Below are 15,459 nucleotides of genomic sequence, written 5' to 3' on the forward strand. Positions count from 1 at the left end.
TTTAAGACACCTCCCCTTTTCACCCGCCCCCCTCCCATGTCTCCAGCCTCTCTCCTGACCCCCCCTTCCGAATTGCATCAGGCACGTGCTCGCCCCCGTCGGGTCTGAGCACCCCGCACCCCCAAGCCTGGGAGGTGCTCCGAGGACTCCGAGGCGAGGGGCGGGGCCAGGGGCGGGCCCGCGAGGCCGTGCGCGCGCGCTCCCGCCGCCTTCGCCGCCCGCCCGTCGCCCAGGGTCGGCCCCAGCGGGCGCGCCCCCGCCGCGCCGTCCCTCCCCTCGCCCGCCGCGTCGCGAGGCGCGCGCCCGCCCGCCGCCTGCCGCGGATCGCGTGGTCGGCTCGGCTCGCCGCGCCTCTCCCCCGTCCGTCCATATTGCTGCAGCCCCCGAGCCGGGAAGCCCGGGCCGCCCCGGCGGCGGGGGGGAGGGAGGGACAGGACGAGAAGCTTGCCAGGCTCCGGGGGGTGCCTCGCGAGGAACGGGCGGGGGGGGACGCGCGCCAAGGAGGCCTGGACCGCAGAGTGGGGGGCCTTCCTCCCCCCCCCCGCCCCGCCAGCGGGCCTCGGATCTACGGCGGCTGCATCCGACCGGGAGGGAGGCCGCGCCTAGCGTGAACCCCGACCCTTCTCCGCAGAGACTGGGGCCCAGCGCCCCAGAGGAAGGCGTCGCGGGCGCTCTGAGAGCCGAGTTCGAGGCGGGGGAGGCCGCCTCTGGCGCGCCCGGCTTCTCCGGGGTGGCGGGCGCGCAGATGGCCACTCAGGTGGAGCCGCTGCTGCCGGGAGGCGCTCCGCTGCTGCAGGCCGAGGAGCACGGGGGGCTGGTGAGGAAGAAGCCGCCGCCGCCGCCCGAGGGCCAGGGCGAGCCCGGGGCGAACGACGTCGGCGGGGGTGAGCCGGACGGCGGTGGCCGGAGACCGCGGCCCCCCTGCGCCAAGCCACACAAGGAGGGCAGCGGGCAGCTGGAGCGCGAGAGCCCGCGGCCGCCTCAGCCTCCCGGCGTCGAGGGCCTGGCCTTCAGCGACGGGGAGGAGGGCAGCGGTGAGCCGGGCGCCGGTGGAGGAGTGGCCGGAGCCGCGGGCGCCGGGCGCCGAGACTTCGTGGAGGCCCCTCCGCCCAAGGTGAACCCGTGGACTAAGAACGCGCTCCCGCCGGTGCTGGCCGCGGTGAACGGACAGTCTCTCCCAGGTGGGTCTCCCTCTTGCTGTCCCGGGTGCGGGGGCCTCTTCCGGGGACACGGGCGTCCCCTCCCCCAGCGGCCTCCGGGGTCCGCCGCTGGTCGCAGTGACTCGGGGTTTTTTATTTTTTATTGCTTCCTGGCTCCTTCGGGTCGCCGAGCACTCCCCCCAGGCGCCCTCGGGAGCCGGCCCCGCGGGAGGGCACGGCCTCCGGGCCGCAGCGGTTAGTGGGCAACGGCGTGGCCCGGGCCTACCTCGCCGGGAGCGGGTGGCGCTGGTTTCGGTGAGAAGAGTTCTCCCCGCCGCGTGGTCTGGGAGAGACGGTTTCCAGCCCAAGCCTCTTCCTCGGGGAGCCCCCTCTCCCTACTCCGCCCCACGCTCCCCGTTGTGGTAGCGTCGCGAGCCCCACGTTGTAAATGTTAAATGAGCTCCTGTCATGGGCAGCAGCAGCAGGGCCGGCGATGAGTTCACGGGTTCGGGATTTAAAAGTTAGCAACTTTTGTTCTCGAGTGTGTGGCATTAGGCAGCAGAATCGCCATTGGGGACGGGTTGAGGGGTCGGTTAGGGAGAGAATGGGGAGAAGAGGAAACCCAACGTGTCATTGAAGTCGGGGCTTTCCCTCCGCGATCCCGGGGACCTTCCGCCTTGAGAGGGAGCCGGATGGCCAGCGGACGGGGAACCCAGTTGAGGGGCGGGCGGAAAACGCGAGGCGAGTGAGGGGGCTTGCGGTGCACGCGGGCCGCGAGGAGGGAGTGGCCGGCCCCGGCGGTCGGGTGACAGTTGGGCGCCATGCGCCGCCGGCCCGCTGGCTGCTCGCGGCCGCTCGGCCTGTGCGTTCGGCGCCCGCCGCGACGCGGGGGGTGGAAGGGAAGGCGGGTGCCGGTCGGAGGCGCGGTCGGGAGTGTGCGTGTGCGCGAGTGTGAGTGCGCGGCCCCCCTTCCCGGCATTCCTCCGCAGCCGGGGCAACGTGGTGCCTTCCCGCGCGGGGAGCGGCATGTGACCGCCGACCGGCGCTCTCCCTCCCTCGGTTCTTGGGTCCCTTTGGGCCCGGTCCCCGGGGAGGTGGAGGTGCAGGGAATCCTAAAGGAGCGGTGTCAGCGTGGGGCGGAGAGGCGGTGCTAATATGGAGGCCCGTCTGGGCCTCCCTTTGCCGAGAATAGACCGTCGTCTCGGCTTGGGAGCACACCCTCTCTGCTCCCTTTGCCGTGCTGGCGCGTAGGGGCGTAATGCGTCTGGATTCTTTGGTTTTGGGTCCTTTTGAAGTTGGCCAGTATCACAACCCGATTGTAGCTAGAAGGATGGCCTGTGGCCGGGGCTCTGGTGCTGGTTCAAAACTCCTCCCCTTCTGCAGTCGCTGGTTGAGGCTGACTGGTTTAAACCACCAGAATGGGGAAAGTTGAAGGGATCTTAATGCCTTCACATTCAAGGGAGCAGAATCACTGGTAGTCCTAGAAAAAACAGAACAGTTAATTCTGAAAATGGCGTGTTGCAATTTTTATTTCTTTTAAGGTTGCTTCATTTGGAGGAGGGGACATTTGGGGTTTACTAAAGTACCTCAAACCGTGCTCTCTTCCTTCTGCCCTTCCCCCCCCTTTCCCTTCCAGAGCTCTATTATGCAAAGGGCAGTGCTGAAACCTCCATTTTCTTGCATATCCCTCCTGATCCACCTACAGAGGGAGGGAAAGCAACTTTAAGACACTCTTTGGTCCTTCCCCTCTTTAAATTCAAAGGGGTATAATCATCCCCAGGAGAGAGCACTCCTCAGAAGTTTAAATGGGGCTACTCACCCTGGCGGCGGCTGCTGCTTAGCCAATGGTGAACCTGCCCTGTGGGTTTTAAATCAGTCATGACATCAGGTGGTATTGTATGCCTGAGCTGGTATTTTGTGCAAGTCCAGGGGCCCTTGATAGGGTGCGTCACTGGGGTTATTGATCGTGGGAAGAAGACAGTTTGGCTGACAATCTCATCTCACCTTTTCCTCCAAGTGGAGAAGACAACTTGTTTTAAGTGCCCAAAACAAAATTCTGAGTCAGATAGATTTGCTCCGTGCTTGTTCTTCTGAAATCTTAAGGCAAAAAAGTGTCTTGTCTACTCGTTGGTTTTGGAATAGTCTCTGACAGACTAACTGAATTTATTTATTAACTTCTGTTTAAGCCTGTAGTTAGGGCTCAGATGCTTTTTGAGGGAGAATTTTGTAATTGACTTGTCTGATAAGGTTAGATGGGCCTTTCTTTGGAGTCCACACAGAACTCTAAGGCCCTTTTCCAGCCCTGATTTTGTTTGCAGTTTGGACAAATTTAAATGTGACACCAGTGGAGTGGCAGTGTGGTCTTGGGAATTTTGTGTTCTGTGATGCATGTTTTTGGGAGTCTACAGAAATGAGTCCCTCATAAGCAGGCTAAAGGCTTTCCAAAGCTTGCTGCAAATGCCTATTTTTAGCTCTCCTTTTGGCTCAGATGCTAGTGTTTTAGTTCTTTAAGGGACACGTGCAGTAACTAGTAATGAAAGGTATTTTTCTATATTCCCCCCTTATTTGTGGGTTTTTCTTTTCTGGCTTAAGCTTCTATGCCTTATATTTGTTGTTTCAAATCTTGGGATTTGCATTTTGGCTTTTTATGTTTCCATCCCCTAGAATATTTTGGGGAAAAATATATATATATACACACACACACATATTTATATTTATCCTAGCCACAACTCTTCAAGTACAAGAGACACAGCATGTCTTAGTTAAAAGCAGAAATGATATATAGCAAAAGTTCTGGGGTCAAAACTGCATGGGTTCAAATGCCAGCTCTTACCATTTCTAGCTGTGCTTCCTTGAACAATAAGTTCCGTAACCATTCTGTGCCTCAGCTTCCCCATTTGTGTACTAGGGATTAAATCATGATTTATCTGCTTCTTGGGGCTGTTGTGAGCCTTCACCGTGATAATGTGTAAAGCATTTATTTAGCCCAGTGCCTGTCATGTAGCTGTTATACCATGTCTGGGAGACTGAGACTATGGGACTTTCCGGGACTTTCTCTGGGTCTCCATGTTCTCCACTTGTAAAAAGAGGGAGTTGGAGAACACAGTACTACTTTCCCTTTCTGGTATTGTATCGGTACTCCATGAAATATATGGGATCATCTCCTTAAATATGGACTTTTATCTACAGACAAAAAGAGCATGGTGTGGATAATCTTAAATGTTGGTCACCCAAAGAATTGGCTATTTCTGCTTTGGAATGTGGTGTGATGACTGTTTTAAAAATAAGTTTTAACTTGTTTATTTGCCTTTCATTAAGATTATCTTTTGGGAGAGTGCACATGTGCTCTCAGGGCTGTGGGGAAAAGGCCATTGTGACTGAAGTAAAAGTTTACTAAATGCATGTTGAGACTTTGAGAATGTATCATCATCACTAGAAGCCTCCACTCACCCCAGTGTGGGAATCAGTGGGTTGGTTTTGTAGCACCTTTAACTTTAACCAATGCTGCAGTCTTTTTCTTGATTTCTCTTTAAAGAAAAGTCAGGGGCAGGGTCCGAGACTTGAGTGTTTATGTTCTGGGCATCACTTTTTTCTGTGTCCCTTTGAAGTATAGCTAACTGACGGTACAAAGTAAAAAAGGGTTATATAATCTTGCCTAACCCATGACAACCCCAGGGACCCTCTGCCCCACTGAACTGGCCTCAAATAAACCTTCTATTCCCTTTCTTTACTTTCCTTGCTGGGTTTGGGTCCTTCCTCAGGTCTCCCACACCATTGCACTAGGTAGGGCATCTGCATATCTGTGTGAAGACCTCCTCATAGCCTCAGACCTACTTCAGCCCCTGGCTCCTCCTTCCCCACCCCTAGAAGTAGACTGGATGCAAGTAAGAGCTTTGCCTGGAATCATATAGTCTGCACTTTTGAGCTCCAGCTGCTGCTGCTTTTCCTTTATTGAGATATAATTGCCATATAATATTGTATTAGTTTCAGTTGTGCAACATATGGTTCTATATTTGTATATATCCAGTTTTGTATTTAACTTGCTGTGCAATCCTGGGTGAATTACTCAGTCTCTCTGAGCCACTGATACTCTCAAAATGAGAAAATGATAGTTGACTATTTCAGAAGATCATGAGAATTAAAGCAGGTGATATTAAAAAAACCCTTAGCATAGTGTCAAGCACAGAGTATCTGTTAAGTGCTACTTACTTAATAATTGCAGTTTTAATTTTTTTTAAATAATAAATGATCATTATTAGGATCTGTTCCACTTCTGATTCTGTTCGTGACCTGCATTTTGGAAACCAGCAACCCCCATGCTTTCTGTTTCTTCTGTAAAATGAAAGAATTGGGTTAGGTCTAAATGTCGGGGGAGGGGGGGTTGTATCAAAAACACTTTAAATAAAACCTCTCCCCACAAAAGAAAGAAACCAAAGCAGAGCTCTTCCCCCCCCCCCCTTTTTTTTTTCTTTTAAACGTGTGTGTTTATACCTCCTGTAGTGGAAAAAACTCCAGTTTTGAATCCAAACTCAGGGCTGGAGTGACTCTTTTGCTTTAGGAACCTAGGCTGTTCACTTGGGGGTGATATCAAACATTGTGGAAAACCAGACATTATGTGCCTTACAATGCTATAGTAGAAAATACACAGCACTGTCTGTTAAAATCCTCCCCTCCCCAAATAAAAATTGAACCTAAACCCAGTAGAACCGTAGATCTGTGGGGATAGAGAAACACATTGATTGACCGTGAGGTAGGAGTTATCCTACTCCTGAATGTGTGGAATTCTACAGCACAAATAATTTTTTATCAGTCAGTAAATGGCATTTTAATAACGGGAACTGTTACAGATGAAAAGAGTTGAAACATCAGATATACTGTGTGGATTTTGTTTGGATCCCAATTCAAACAAACCAGTTATAAAACAGTTCTTTTGGCTAAGAACTGCTGTGTTAGCCTAGATAAATGAGGACTTACACCTCTTTTCCTGTAGTTCAAATCGCTTTCTCCTTTTCTAAAGAATGCACCCAATTAGGGAAGAGGTAGAGGGAGGTCTTCACCTGCAATCTCCAGCTCTCAGGCCCCCTCTCCTCTGGGCAGGGAGTTTGAGTTTCACACTAGCTGGGAGGTGAGTGCCTGCTAGGGAGGAAGAGGTTAGGGGTGGTTAGGAGGTGGTTCAAGGCCCTTGGGAGGTAGTGGGTACTTTCATCTGTCTTGAACCCTGACTTTCCCAAGAGGCAGAGTCTCTTGGCTGACCCACCGCATTTGCAGTGGGACCTAGGCAAGAGGGTTTTATAGCTGTTACTCAGCTCAGCACTGTTTCCCTCCCTTTGGGAGGTGGGTAGGGAGAGGAGGCGGAGCCCGGTCTGAAACCACAAAAACCTCTTTAAAATGGAGAGCTTGGCAGATGGGAGTGCCCCTGTTTGCAAAATCCAAGACAAGCTCAAAGGGGGTAATTAGAGTTTTGGGACCTCAAGAGGGCTCACAGGTGCCTCAATCTGGGCTCACAAACCTCCCTGGCTGGTCCAGAGTGACCTAAGGGAGTGGCCAGGAGAGAGGACAGCCTTACTTTGCTGGGGGTTCATGATAGGAAACAAGTTTTGATAACCTGGCTGGTGAAAATATAGGAAACTATGGGGCAAAGGGGGTAAGTGATGGGATTTAATTCAGAACATGGGCAGAATACTTCTCTCTGCTCTCACTTAGTGACCTTAGCTTGCCTCACCTCTGTTTTTTTATTCACAGAATGGAACTAACCCTTATACTGAGGTTCTTTTGAGAATCAAATTGATAGTGAGTATGGGGGAGCTCAGTTCAGAAGTTAAAATGTCCCATACAAGCCCTGGCCAGTGTGGCTCAGTTGGTTGGAGCATCATCCTGTAGTACACCAAAAAGTGTTGGGTTTGCCCTAGCCTCTGCCTTCTTCTCTGAAATCAATAAAAAAAATATATATTTTAAAAACCAAACCAAAACAAAAAGTGTTGGGTTCAATTCCCAATTAAGGCAAATTCCAAGGTTATGGGTTCCATCCCTAGTTGTGCATGTGGAAAGCAACAGATCTGTCTTTCCTTCCTCCCTCCCTCCCTCCCTTCCTTCTCTCTCTTCCCTTCCTCCCTCCCTCCCTCCCTCCCTCCCTCCCTCCCTCCCTCCCTCCCTCCCTTCCTTCTCTCTCTTCCCTTCCTTCCTCCCTCCCTCCCTCCCTCCCTCCCTCCCTCCCTCCCTCCCTCCCTTCCTTCTCTCTCTTCCCTCCCTCCCTCCCTCCCTCCCTCCCTCCCTTCCTTCTCTCTCTTCCCTCCCTCCCTCCCTCCCTCCCTCCCTCCCTCCCTCCCTCCCTCTCTCTAAAATCAATAAAAAGTAAAATGTTCCACACATGTAAGTGATTTATATTCCAGAAGATGCATTCCCAAGCTAGATACATATAGTTTGAGGTCATCACCTGTTCTGAGAGGTTATCCATGCCTTTCCTAAATAAGGATGGATAATCAGGAGTTAGCTTACTTTTCAAGTAGCATTATTTGTAATAGGTACCAGAACCAACTGGCCAACTTTTTGTGACAGATAGCTTAGGGCGTCTCTCTCAGGGAGTTTTTCAGAATCAGGACAGTCTCGACGTGGTACCTTTTTTTTTTTTGGCTGCCCCTTTGGATTAGCAAAGTCCTGGTGGGGGTGGGTGGGCAGTGAGGATTGGGGACCTTAACCTTTTGCACTCGGATGTCGAGTGTGACTCGACACGGTTAGCATTAAATCCCGAGTAGAAGAAAAAAGCAAGCGAGTGCAAAGGGTTAATTGATTAATTTTGTGCAGCTTGATGTATGAATGTCATGTATGGTGAAGGGCTCCCCATTCTCAGTTTGGGGTACTGTTGGGACATTCAATGACCCCTCCATCAGAAGCCTTGTTTATAGGGTACTCTGTAATAACCTTCCAAAATTGTCCTCCAGACACAATGCTATTCAAGGCAGCCTTTCTCTCTTCCCTGCTTTAAAGTTAAGTTGCAAGCCTTTCAGAGGAACAGAAGTCCCACAGTGGCTGGGAGTCTCAGTTCCACCCCCTACACTCGGCTCCACTTCAGGCAAAACCCAAACCAGGCTACTATTCCATCCATGTAATTGGTCTCTTTCCCTCATATCGCTGTTAATATATATACAGAAGAAAAGCAAAGAAACTCACCCAAAGTGGCAGAAAGGCACCGAAGATGGAACGGGAGGGTTTCCGTACAAAGCACCGAGCCCATCTCTGACATTCTATCTCTGGGGCATTCCTAAGCACCACAATGTGGGCTCCTCGCTGCAGGACTGTACCCCCCCCCCCCCCAGTGATTCTTCAATTACCCCCCCCCCCCCCAACTATAGAGTTGCATGACAGCCCAGGGCAGGGTCAGAAGAGCTGGCTCTAAGAAGTAGCATGGGCCACCTGGTGGCTGAATCGTCCACCTGGTCTGTGTATGGTTTTTGCTTTCCTTGTCACACACACTTAGCTTATTGAAGCTCCTGAAAACCCTGAGATTAATAATGGTGATATCATAGTTACCATTTACTGGGTGCTTTCCCTGTTCTGTCCCATGTAATCTTAGCAGGTGAGCTTTTTATGCCTACTTCACAGATGAGGAAAGTGAGGCTCAGGAGAGGTTAAGACGTTAAGTGCCAAGCCTGTTTTGTCTTCCTTTCCATTTAGCCCGCAATACCCGATTTCACCAATACGCTGGCGGCCAGAGAATGACAAGGTCCAAACGGAAAGTATAGTGTCAGTCACCGGTGACTGACATGGCGCCTAACGTGATAATAAGCAACTCTGTTCTTATGATTTCTTAGAGTAAGCCTTGGGCTCATCCTTGACTGTTTCTCTATTTCTCTATCATCTCACATCTAATTTACATCCCTTTGGCTCCCAAAAAAACCTGTATCCAAAGCTAAATGCCTCTTACAACCTCCTCTGTTGCCAGCCTGGTCCACACAGCATTGCTTTCCCACCTAGATTGTTTAGCAGCCTCCTAACTGGTCTGTCACTCTTTTTTTTTTTTTTTTTTTTTTGGTCTGTCACTCTTGCTCAAAACACTCTTAAGGCATTTTATTATAGGGGAATAAAATCAGAGGCCTCAGCATTCCTATATAATAAAGAGGTAATATGCAAATTGACCCTCATGCCCTCACACAAGATGGCCACCCCCATGTGGTCAAAGATGGCCAGCAGGGGAGGGTAGTTGTGGGCGATCAGACCAGCAAGGGAGGGCAGTTGGGGGGGGGGGCGACCAGGCCAGCAGGGGAGTGGTTAGGGGGTGACCGGGCTTGCAGGCAGGCAAGTGGTTGGGAGCCATCTTCCCGGAATGTGAGAGGGATGTCTGACTGCCGGTTTAGGCCCGATCCCTCAACCAGCAGTCAGGCATCCCCTGAGGGGTCCCAGGTTGGAGAGGGTGCAGGCTGGGCACACACACACACACACACACACACACACACACAACCCAGTGCATGAATTTCGTGCACCAGGCCTAGTATCCTATAAGACTGCTTGATCTGGCTCCCCATGCCATCATTCTCCCCAAGCTCTGACATTCCCCCCAACTTTTACCTCCCAACCACATTGTTTTCCCTGAGGCACATTCTCCTTCTTTATGGCTTTTGTTCTGGAATGCTCTTCCCCCTAGATAGCTACATGGCGCACACCCTCACTTTCTTCTGGTTCCTGTTCATATATCAGTGTGATGGAGAGGTCTTCCCAGACTACCCTATATAAAATAGCACACTGCCACCTCTTACTCTGCAGCCCCATCTCTCTTACCCTGCTTCATCTTCCTTCTTAGCTATTATCACCATTGGGTCAGAGACTTTGGTATTTGACCACTACTGTATTCTCAGCACCTACAACATACCAAGCACAATAGTAGGCAGCTTGGTGAACATTTAATTAGAGAATGAATGGATGAATCTCACACTTTAAAGCAGCATTCAGCACATTTTGAGTCGCATACAGATGCCACAGTGAATAATAAAAGTCTGTGTTGGCAAGGAACACACACTCACGATCCAGTATGGAAGGTACTGTGTAAGAAAGGTATGGGGTTCTTTGGGAGTGCAGCAGGGGCACCCAACCAATGTAGGTCAGAGAAGTCTTTCTGGAGGAAGCAATGACTAAGCTGAAATGGGAAGGATGGGCAGGAGTTACCTGAGAAAAGGCCTGGAAAGAGAGCTCATTCTTGGTAGAGGAAAGGCCCTGGGGTTCAGGGAACTGAGGAATTCCCTGTGGTTGTAATGTAGATGATTGGGAAGGTAAATTCTGATTTGAACAGGAAGGTAGTTGAGAGTCATTGAAGATTTTAAGTGGCATAGTCAGATATTTTCTTTTGAAAGATTACTCTGGCCATGTGGCAGAGCCTCTTAATTTAAGAATAGATGGCTTGGAGTTTCCTTTCTGATCCTTTGGGGCAATGTTCCCAGATTATAAAAGCGAACAGGCTTCCAAAGTCATCCTGAATTGTAGGTCTTGGGCAATTATCAGCTGTCATTCTTGGGTAGGGAGCGGCTCTGGTTTATGGGATTTCTCTGACCTTTAAGAAGGCCAGATTAGTTGTAATTCATCTCATTTGCTGGAAGAAAGAAGCACAGTTGCTGAAGAACTGGCATAGGCTGAGCTCACGCTTGAGCTTAGAGCCTCCATTCTGCTTGTGCCTGCTGTAGAGGGCTAGGCAGGGAGACAGGCTTCCAGGTGGCAGTCCCCCCACCTCCACCAGGGGAGGCACCCGTGTGGCAGGACTCCATGTCTAGGCTGCCTGCTACCAGTCCCTGCAATTTGGCCCTGCAGGTTCTTACACAGGTAGCAATGTGTACTAGGTTTCCTTCCCATCAGAGCCACCTCCCCTAAGCTGAATTCAGCTGTCGTAGTGATTTCCCGAGAAAGGAGAGAGAGTTAGGCTTCTGCAGCCCCGTGTCCAGTTGTCAACTCTGTTCCTATTGCTGTGCCCTCAAGGGGCTTGGGTTTACTTCCCCTCCTTTCAGAGAAGGAATATAGAGCTGGAAGGGACCCTGGAGGTCATTAAATCTAAACCTCTCACAGTTTAGGTACTAAAGGCCCAGAAAGGAAATAGGAGTTGTTCAAAATCAGTTCAAAGTAAGGCTGAGACTTGAACCCAAGTCTCTGGGCTCCCACTCCAGTTCTGTTTTCACTCTACCTCTGGAGGAAAAGGCAGAATGGGGTAGTTGAACATGACCTTTGAACTCAGTCAACCCAGTCACTTACCAACTGAGTGCCCTTGGTGTAACTTCTGGGCTTCAGTAAATGGAGTTATATGTAGTTACCCCCTAGTGGGATCATTGTTGAAAGTGAGCTAGGTGAATATGAGTGCTTAGCTGGAGTCTGGCAAAAAATAAATAAAAAGCGGTAATTGTAAGAGTATTGATGGTGGTTTTTTTTTTTGAGACCTGAATTTGACCCGGGTCTTCAGTTTGCTAACAAAGGTAGGTGCTAAAGCCAACTTCCCTGGCTTCCTGGGTCCTCTGCCTGATTCCTTCTGTGTGGTCCTGAGCCTACCCAGGAAGGAAGGCAGCCCATGCCACTTAGAGCCAGCTCTTCTGACCCTGCCCTGGGCTGTCATGCAACTCCATAGTGGAGGGGAATTGAAGAATCCTTGGGGGGTACAGTCCTGCAGCGAGGAGCCCACATTGTGGTGCTTAGGAATGCCCCGGTGATAGAAAGTCAGAGAAGGGCTCGGTGCTTTGTACGGAAACCCTCCCGTTCCATCTTCGGTGTCTTTCTGCCACTTTGGGTGAGTTTCTTTGCTTTTCTTCTGTATATATATTAACAGCGATATGAGGGAAAGAGACCAATTACATGGATGGAATAGTAGCCTGGTTTGGGTTTTGCCTGAAGTGGAGCTGAGTGTAGGGGGTGGAACTTAGATATGGTGAGAGCAAGGTTGGGTGTGGGAGACCGGGTGCTACTTCTAGGGAATGTGGGAGGGAGACAGGAAATCAGGAATACACAGAGGGGGTGGCTCACTGGGACACATGCACATTTCTATGAGGAGGGAACGGTTGAGGGAACTAGGGTTATTTTGTCCAGAGAATCAAAGCTTGGGGTGGGTAGAAATGCCTGTTCTGAAATAAAGCATTTGAGTAGACCTGCTTAATATAGCCCTATGGGTGAAGCTCTTGTGGGAGGTAGAACATTAGTAGGTTTTAGCTCTGGCCAAGTAGTAACTTTCAAAAATCTCTCCCCCACCCCCAAATGTATTCAGCTGCCACAGGAGATACTGAATTTCTTGATGTGGTGATAATATTTGAACAGTTTGGGTAGCCCTGCAGATGCAAATTTGCAAAGTAATTTCCTAGACTTGTTCATTCAGAAATTACTGAGTTAGGTGTCAGGCCCCAGAATTCAGGGGTAAACAAGATAACATTCCTTCCATGATTGGGTTTTTGTTTTTAATTAAATTTATTGGAGTGCCATTGGTCAGCATGAACATACGTATAGGTTTCAGGTATGGGTTTCTATGTTACAAGATCTGTATATTGTTTCGTGTGCCTACCACCCAAATCAAATCTGTCACCATATGTCAGCTTGACTTGGTTTATATCCTAGAAGTCACAAATGGACAGCTCCCATCTCATCTCCGCAGGTCCAGTCCAGCCTACGGACAGATTTTGACCTTGCATTAAAAAACAGTTTAAAGTGACCACCTATATTTTAAAATCAAGAAAATTCATCTGGAAATGTAGAGGTTTTCAGTTTTTCTTTAAAAAGCCAAACTCTAAACATATCCCCCCCCCCAAAAAAAAAACAACACAACACACCAAAAACATTGAATTGTATACTTTAAATGGGTGAGTAACAGTATATTAATAAAGTTATTATGGAAAAAAATGAGACGACCTGGTCAAACAGCCTCTGTCCGACGCAGCCTACCTTTAAACAAGGATGCCAGCGTGAGGCCTATGGGCTATGGGCTCAGATGTTCTGTTTTTTATTGTACAAAGGAGAGAGGACAGTGTCTGTCCAGCCTATGAGCTGAGGAGCATACTCTGGGAGAAGAGTTTGAGAGGAGAGGGTAGGGAAGACTTTAAGGCCTAGGGCAGGAATTGCAGTTCTAGAGGGAACTGCTTACTTACCTCTTTGAGGGAGAATGTGATGGAGAGACAGGACACCTCTGGGCATTGTGGCCTAAGGTCCCAGCAGTAAAAAGCTGTCTGAGAGCTAAGGGTTGGGGCTGTCAGGGAAACGGTTATATACAAGTCATTGTTCCCTTCACCCATCTGTGAAATGGCACAGTGTCTTTGATCTCAGTCTTTAAGGTCCCTTCCAGCTCAGACACCCTGTTAGGTATGAGACCAGCTAAGGCAGATGTTATTGTGACTTGGGCTAGAAAGGGGAAAGGCCCTGGCTAGAGGCCTTGTGCATCATGGTCCTGCTTTTGGAGCATTGGAACTAATTGGAGCATTACATTTTCTTTGGGGACCACAGTCATGGAGAGAGACTTCTTCAAGGCAGGACTGTTCCTCACACAATTGTTGGTGTGGGCCTTGTAAAGGAGGTGTGGGGAAGAGGAGTGGAGAATCTGGACAGGAAAACTGGAGACCAGCCTTCTAGTCCCAGGTGTTTGACTCACTTACTAAGGTGCGTTGAGTGATTTACTAAACCTTTTTGGACTTCCTTTGCCTTTACTGAAAATGAAGGTGGTTGAACCAGAACTTTCAAGGTTCTTTCCCACTAGGAAAAGTTTGATATATCAAATTGGAGATCAAGACTGCAGTTGGTGAGAAAAATTTCATCTAACGGGGATTGTTTTCCCCACCCAATTGCACTGGCTTTAGAGTGTCATCCCCAAGAGTTTGGCCAAGGCTATAGGATTCTTCTACCTAGGCATGGGGCATTCTGACCTAGGCTTCTAGAAAATGCTGGGCTAAGATGGGCCGCCCCAAAAGGTTGTGGGTGCCCTCAGAAGTGTGGAGACAGTGGTGGCTCATCTCTTAGCAGAAATATTATTGAGAGGACTCTGACATATCCTGTACATGGTTAAGTTGGGTGGTTGCTGAGACCCACCTTCTGGCTCTGAGGTTTAGAACCTAGGTCGGGAGCAGTCCAGGGTCAAAGTATTAACTGTCTCAGTAGAAGGGAAGTTGACCCATCTCCAGAAACTGAGAATTCAAAGACCTCAGGCTTATCTAGAGAACCACCAGGGCTTGAGCCTACCCTTTGTGTGAAAGGAAGTAACTTGACTGACACCGAAGTGAAAGTCATTCATCTCACATTTATTTAAATTACCTACTAAGTGTTAGACCATGGCATTCTGATGAGAACAAGACTGAAGGGGCCTGCCTTCATAGTTTACATTCTAATGGGGAGACACAGTAAACCAACAAGGTTTTCACTGCCAAGCAAATCACCCAATAGTTAGTACAACCATTTTATTCACTGATTTGTGGGTCAGCATTTGGACAGGGCTCAGCCAAGTGATTCTTTTCTACATAGTGGTAAAGGTGGCGGGTGTCCTGATCTGTAAGGTCTACCACAGTTTCACTCACATGTTTGGTACCTTGGCAGAGGTGGCTGAAAGGTTGACTTCAGCTGGAACTGGAGTGCCCAGCATGGTGGCTTCGCGTAGTAGTACTACATGTGACTTAGGGCTCTCAGAGGGTGTTTCAAGAGACGGAGTAAATTCCGTCAGTATCCTGAGGTCCTGGGCCTGCACACTGGCACAGCATCACTTTTACCATATTATGTTGATAGACGTTACAGATCCTGCAGAGTGAAGGGCAGGGGACACGGGTCCTGCCTTTCCATAGAAGTGTCTATTTGCAGCCACCTTTAATACTACATGGCAGTTTCTGATAGTGGTAAGTGCTTTGTGAAAGAAACAAAGGTATTGTAACAGAAAAGTGTTGAGGGGGGCGGGGCGTTGACTGGGGCAGCTTCTATCAAGGTGTTGGAATAATGCCCCTAAGGGTGAGCCAAGATAAGGGAGCCTGGTGATGAGCATTCTAGCCTTGAGGGACATCAAGTACTAGGTGGTAATGAGTTTAGAGTTCTCCAAGAAACATAAAGGCCTGTGTGAGAGAGAGATGAGGGGCTCAAAAAAGCAGAAAAGCAAGAGGCTTTTGGAGGCCAGCTTAGGAAGTTTGGGTCCTGTTCTGAAAACAGTGAGAGAGGTGGCATGATCTTGTTTCTTCAGGATTACTCTGTTCTGTTGAGATTGGACTGGGTTTGGGGCAGCAGGAGGCCAGGTTGGAAGCAGGGGAACCTCATTGGAGGCTTCTGCAGTAGTCCAGGAAAGAGATGAAAGGAATGGATGATGGCATAGTGACTTGGGTCTGATTATTATTATTTTTTTTAAAGC

General features: G+C 49.7%; 1 protein-coding gene across 1 annotated transcript in view; it reads left to right on the forward strand.

The window, feature by feature from the left end:
* Positions 1–287: 287 nt before the first annotated feature.
* Positions 288–15,459, forward strand: part of LARP1 (La ribonucleoprotein 1, translational regulator) — a 55,734-nt gene continuing 40,562 nt past the window's right edge. The window contains exon 1 of the mRNA XM_079770744.1: positions 288–1,181. Coding sequence (XP_079626870.1) covers positions 746–1,181 — 436 coding nt within the window. The 5' untranslated portion in view covers positions 288–745. The remainder of the gene's footprint in view (positions 1,182–15,459) is intronic.

The sequence above is a fragment of the Cnephaeus nilssonii genome (genome assembly GCF_951640355.1).
Source record: "Cnephaeus nilssonii genome assembly, chromosome: 5".
NCBI lineage: Eukaryota > Metazoa > Chordata > Mammalia > Chiroptera > Vespertilionidae > Cnephaeus > Cnephaeus nilssonii.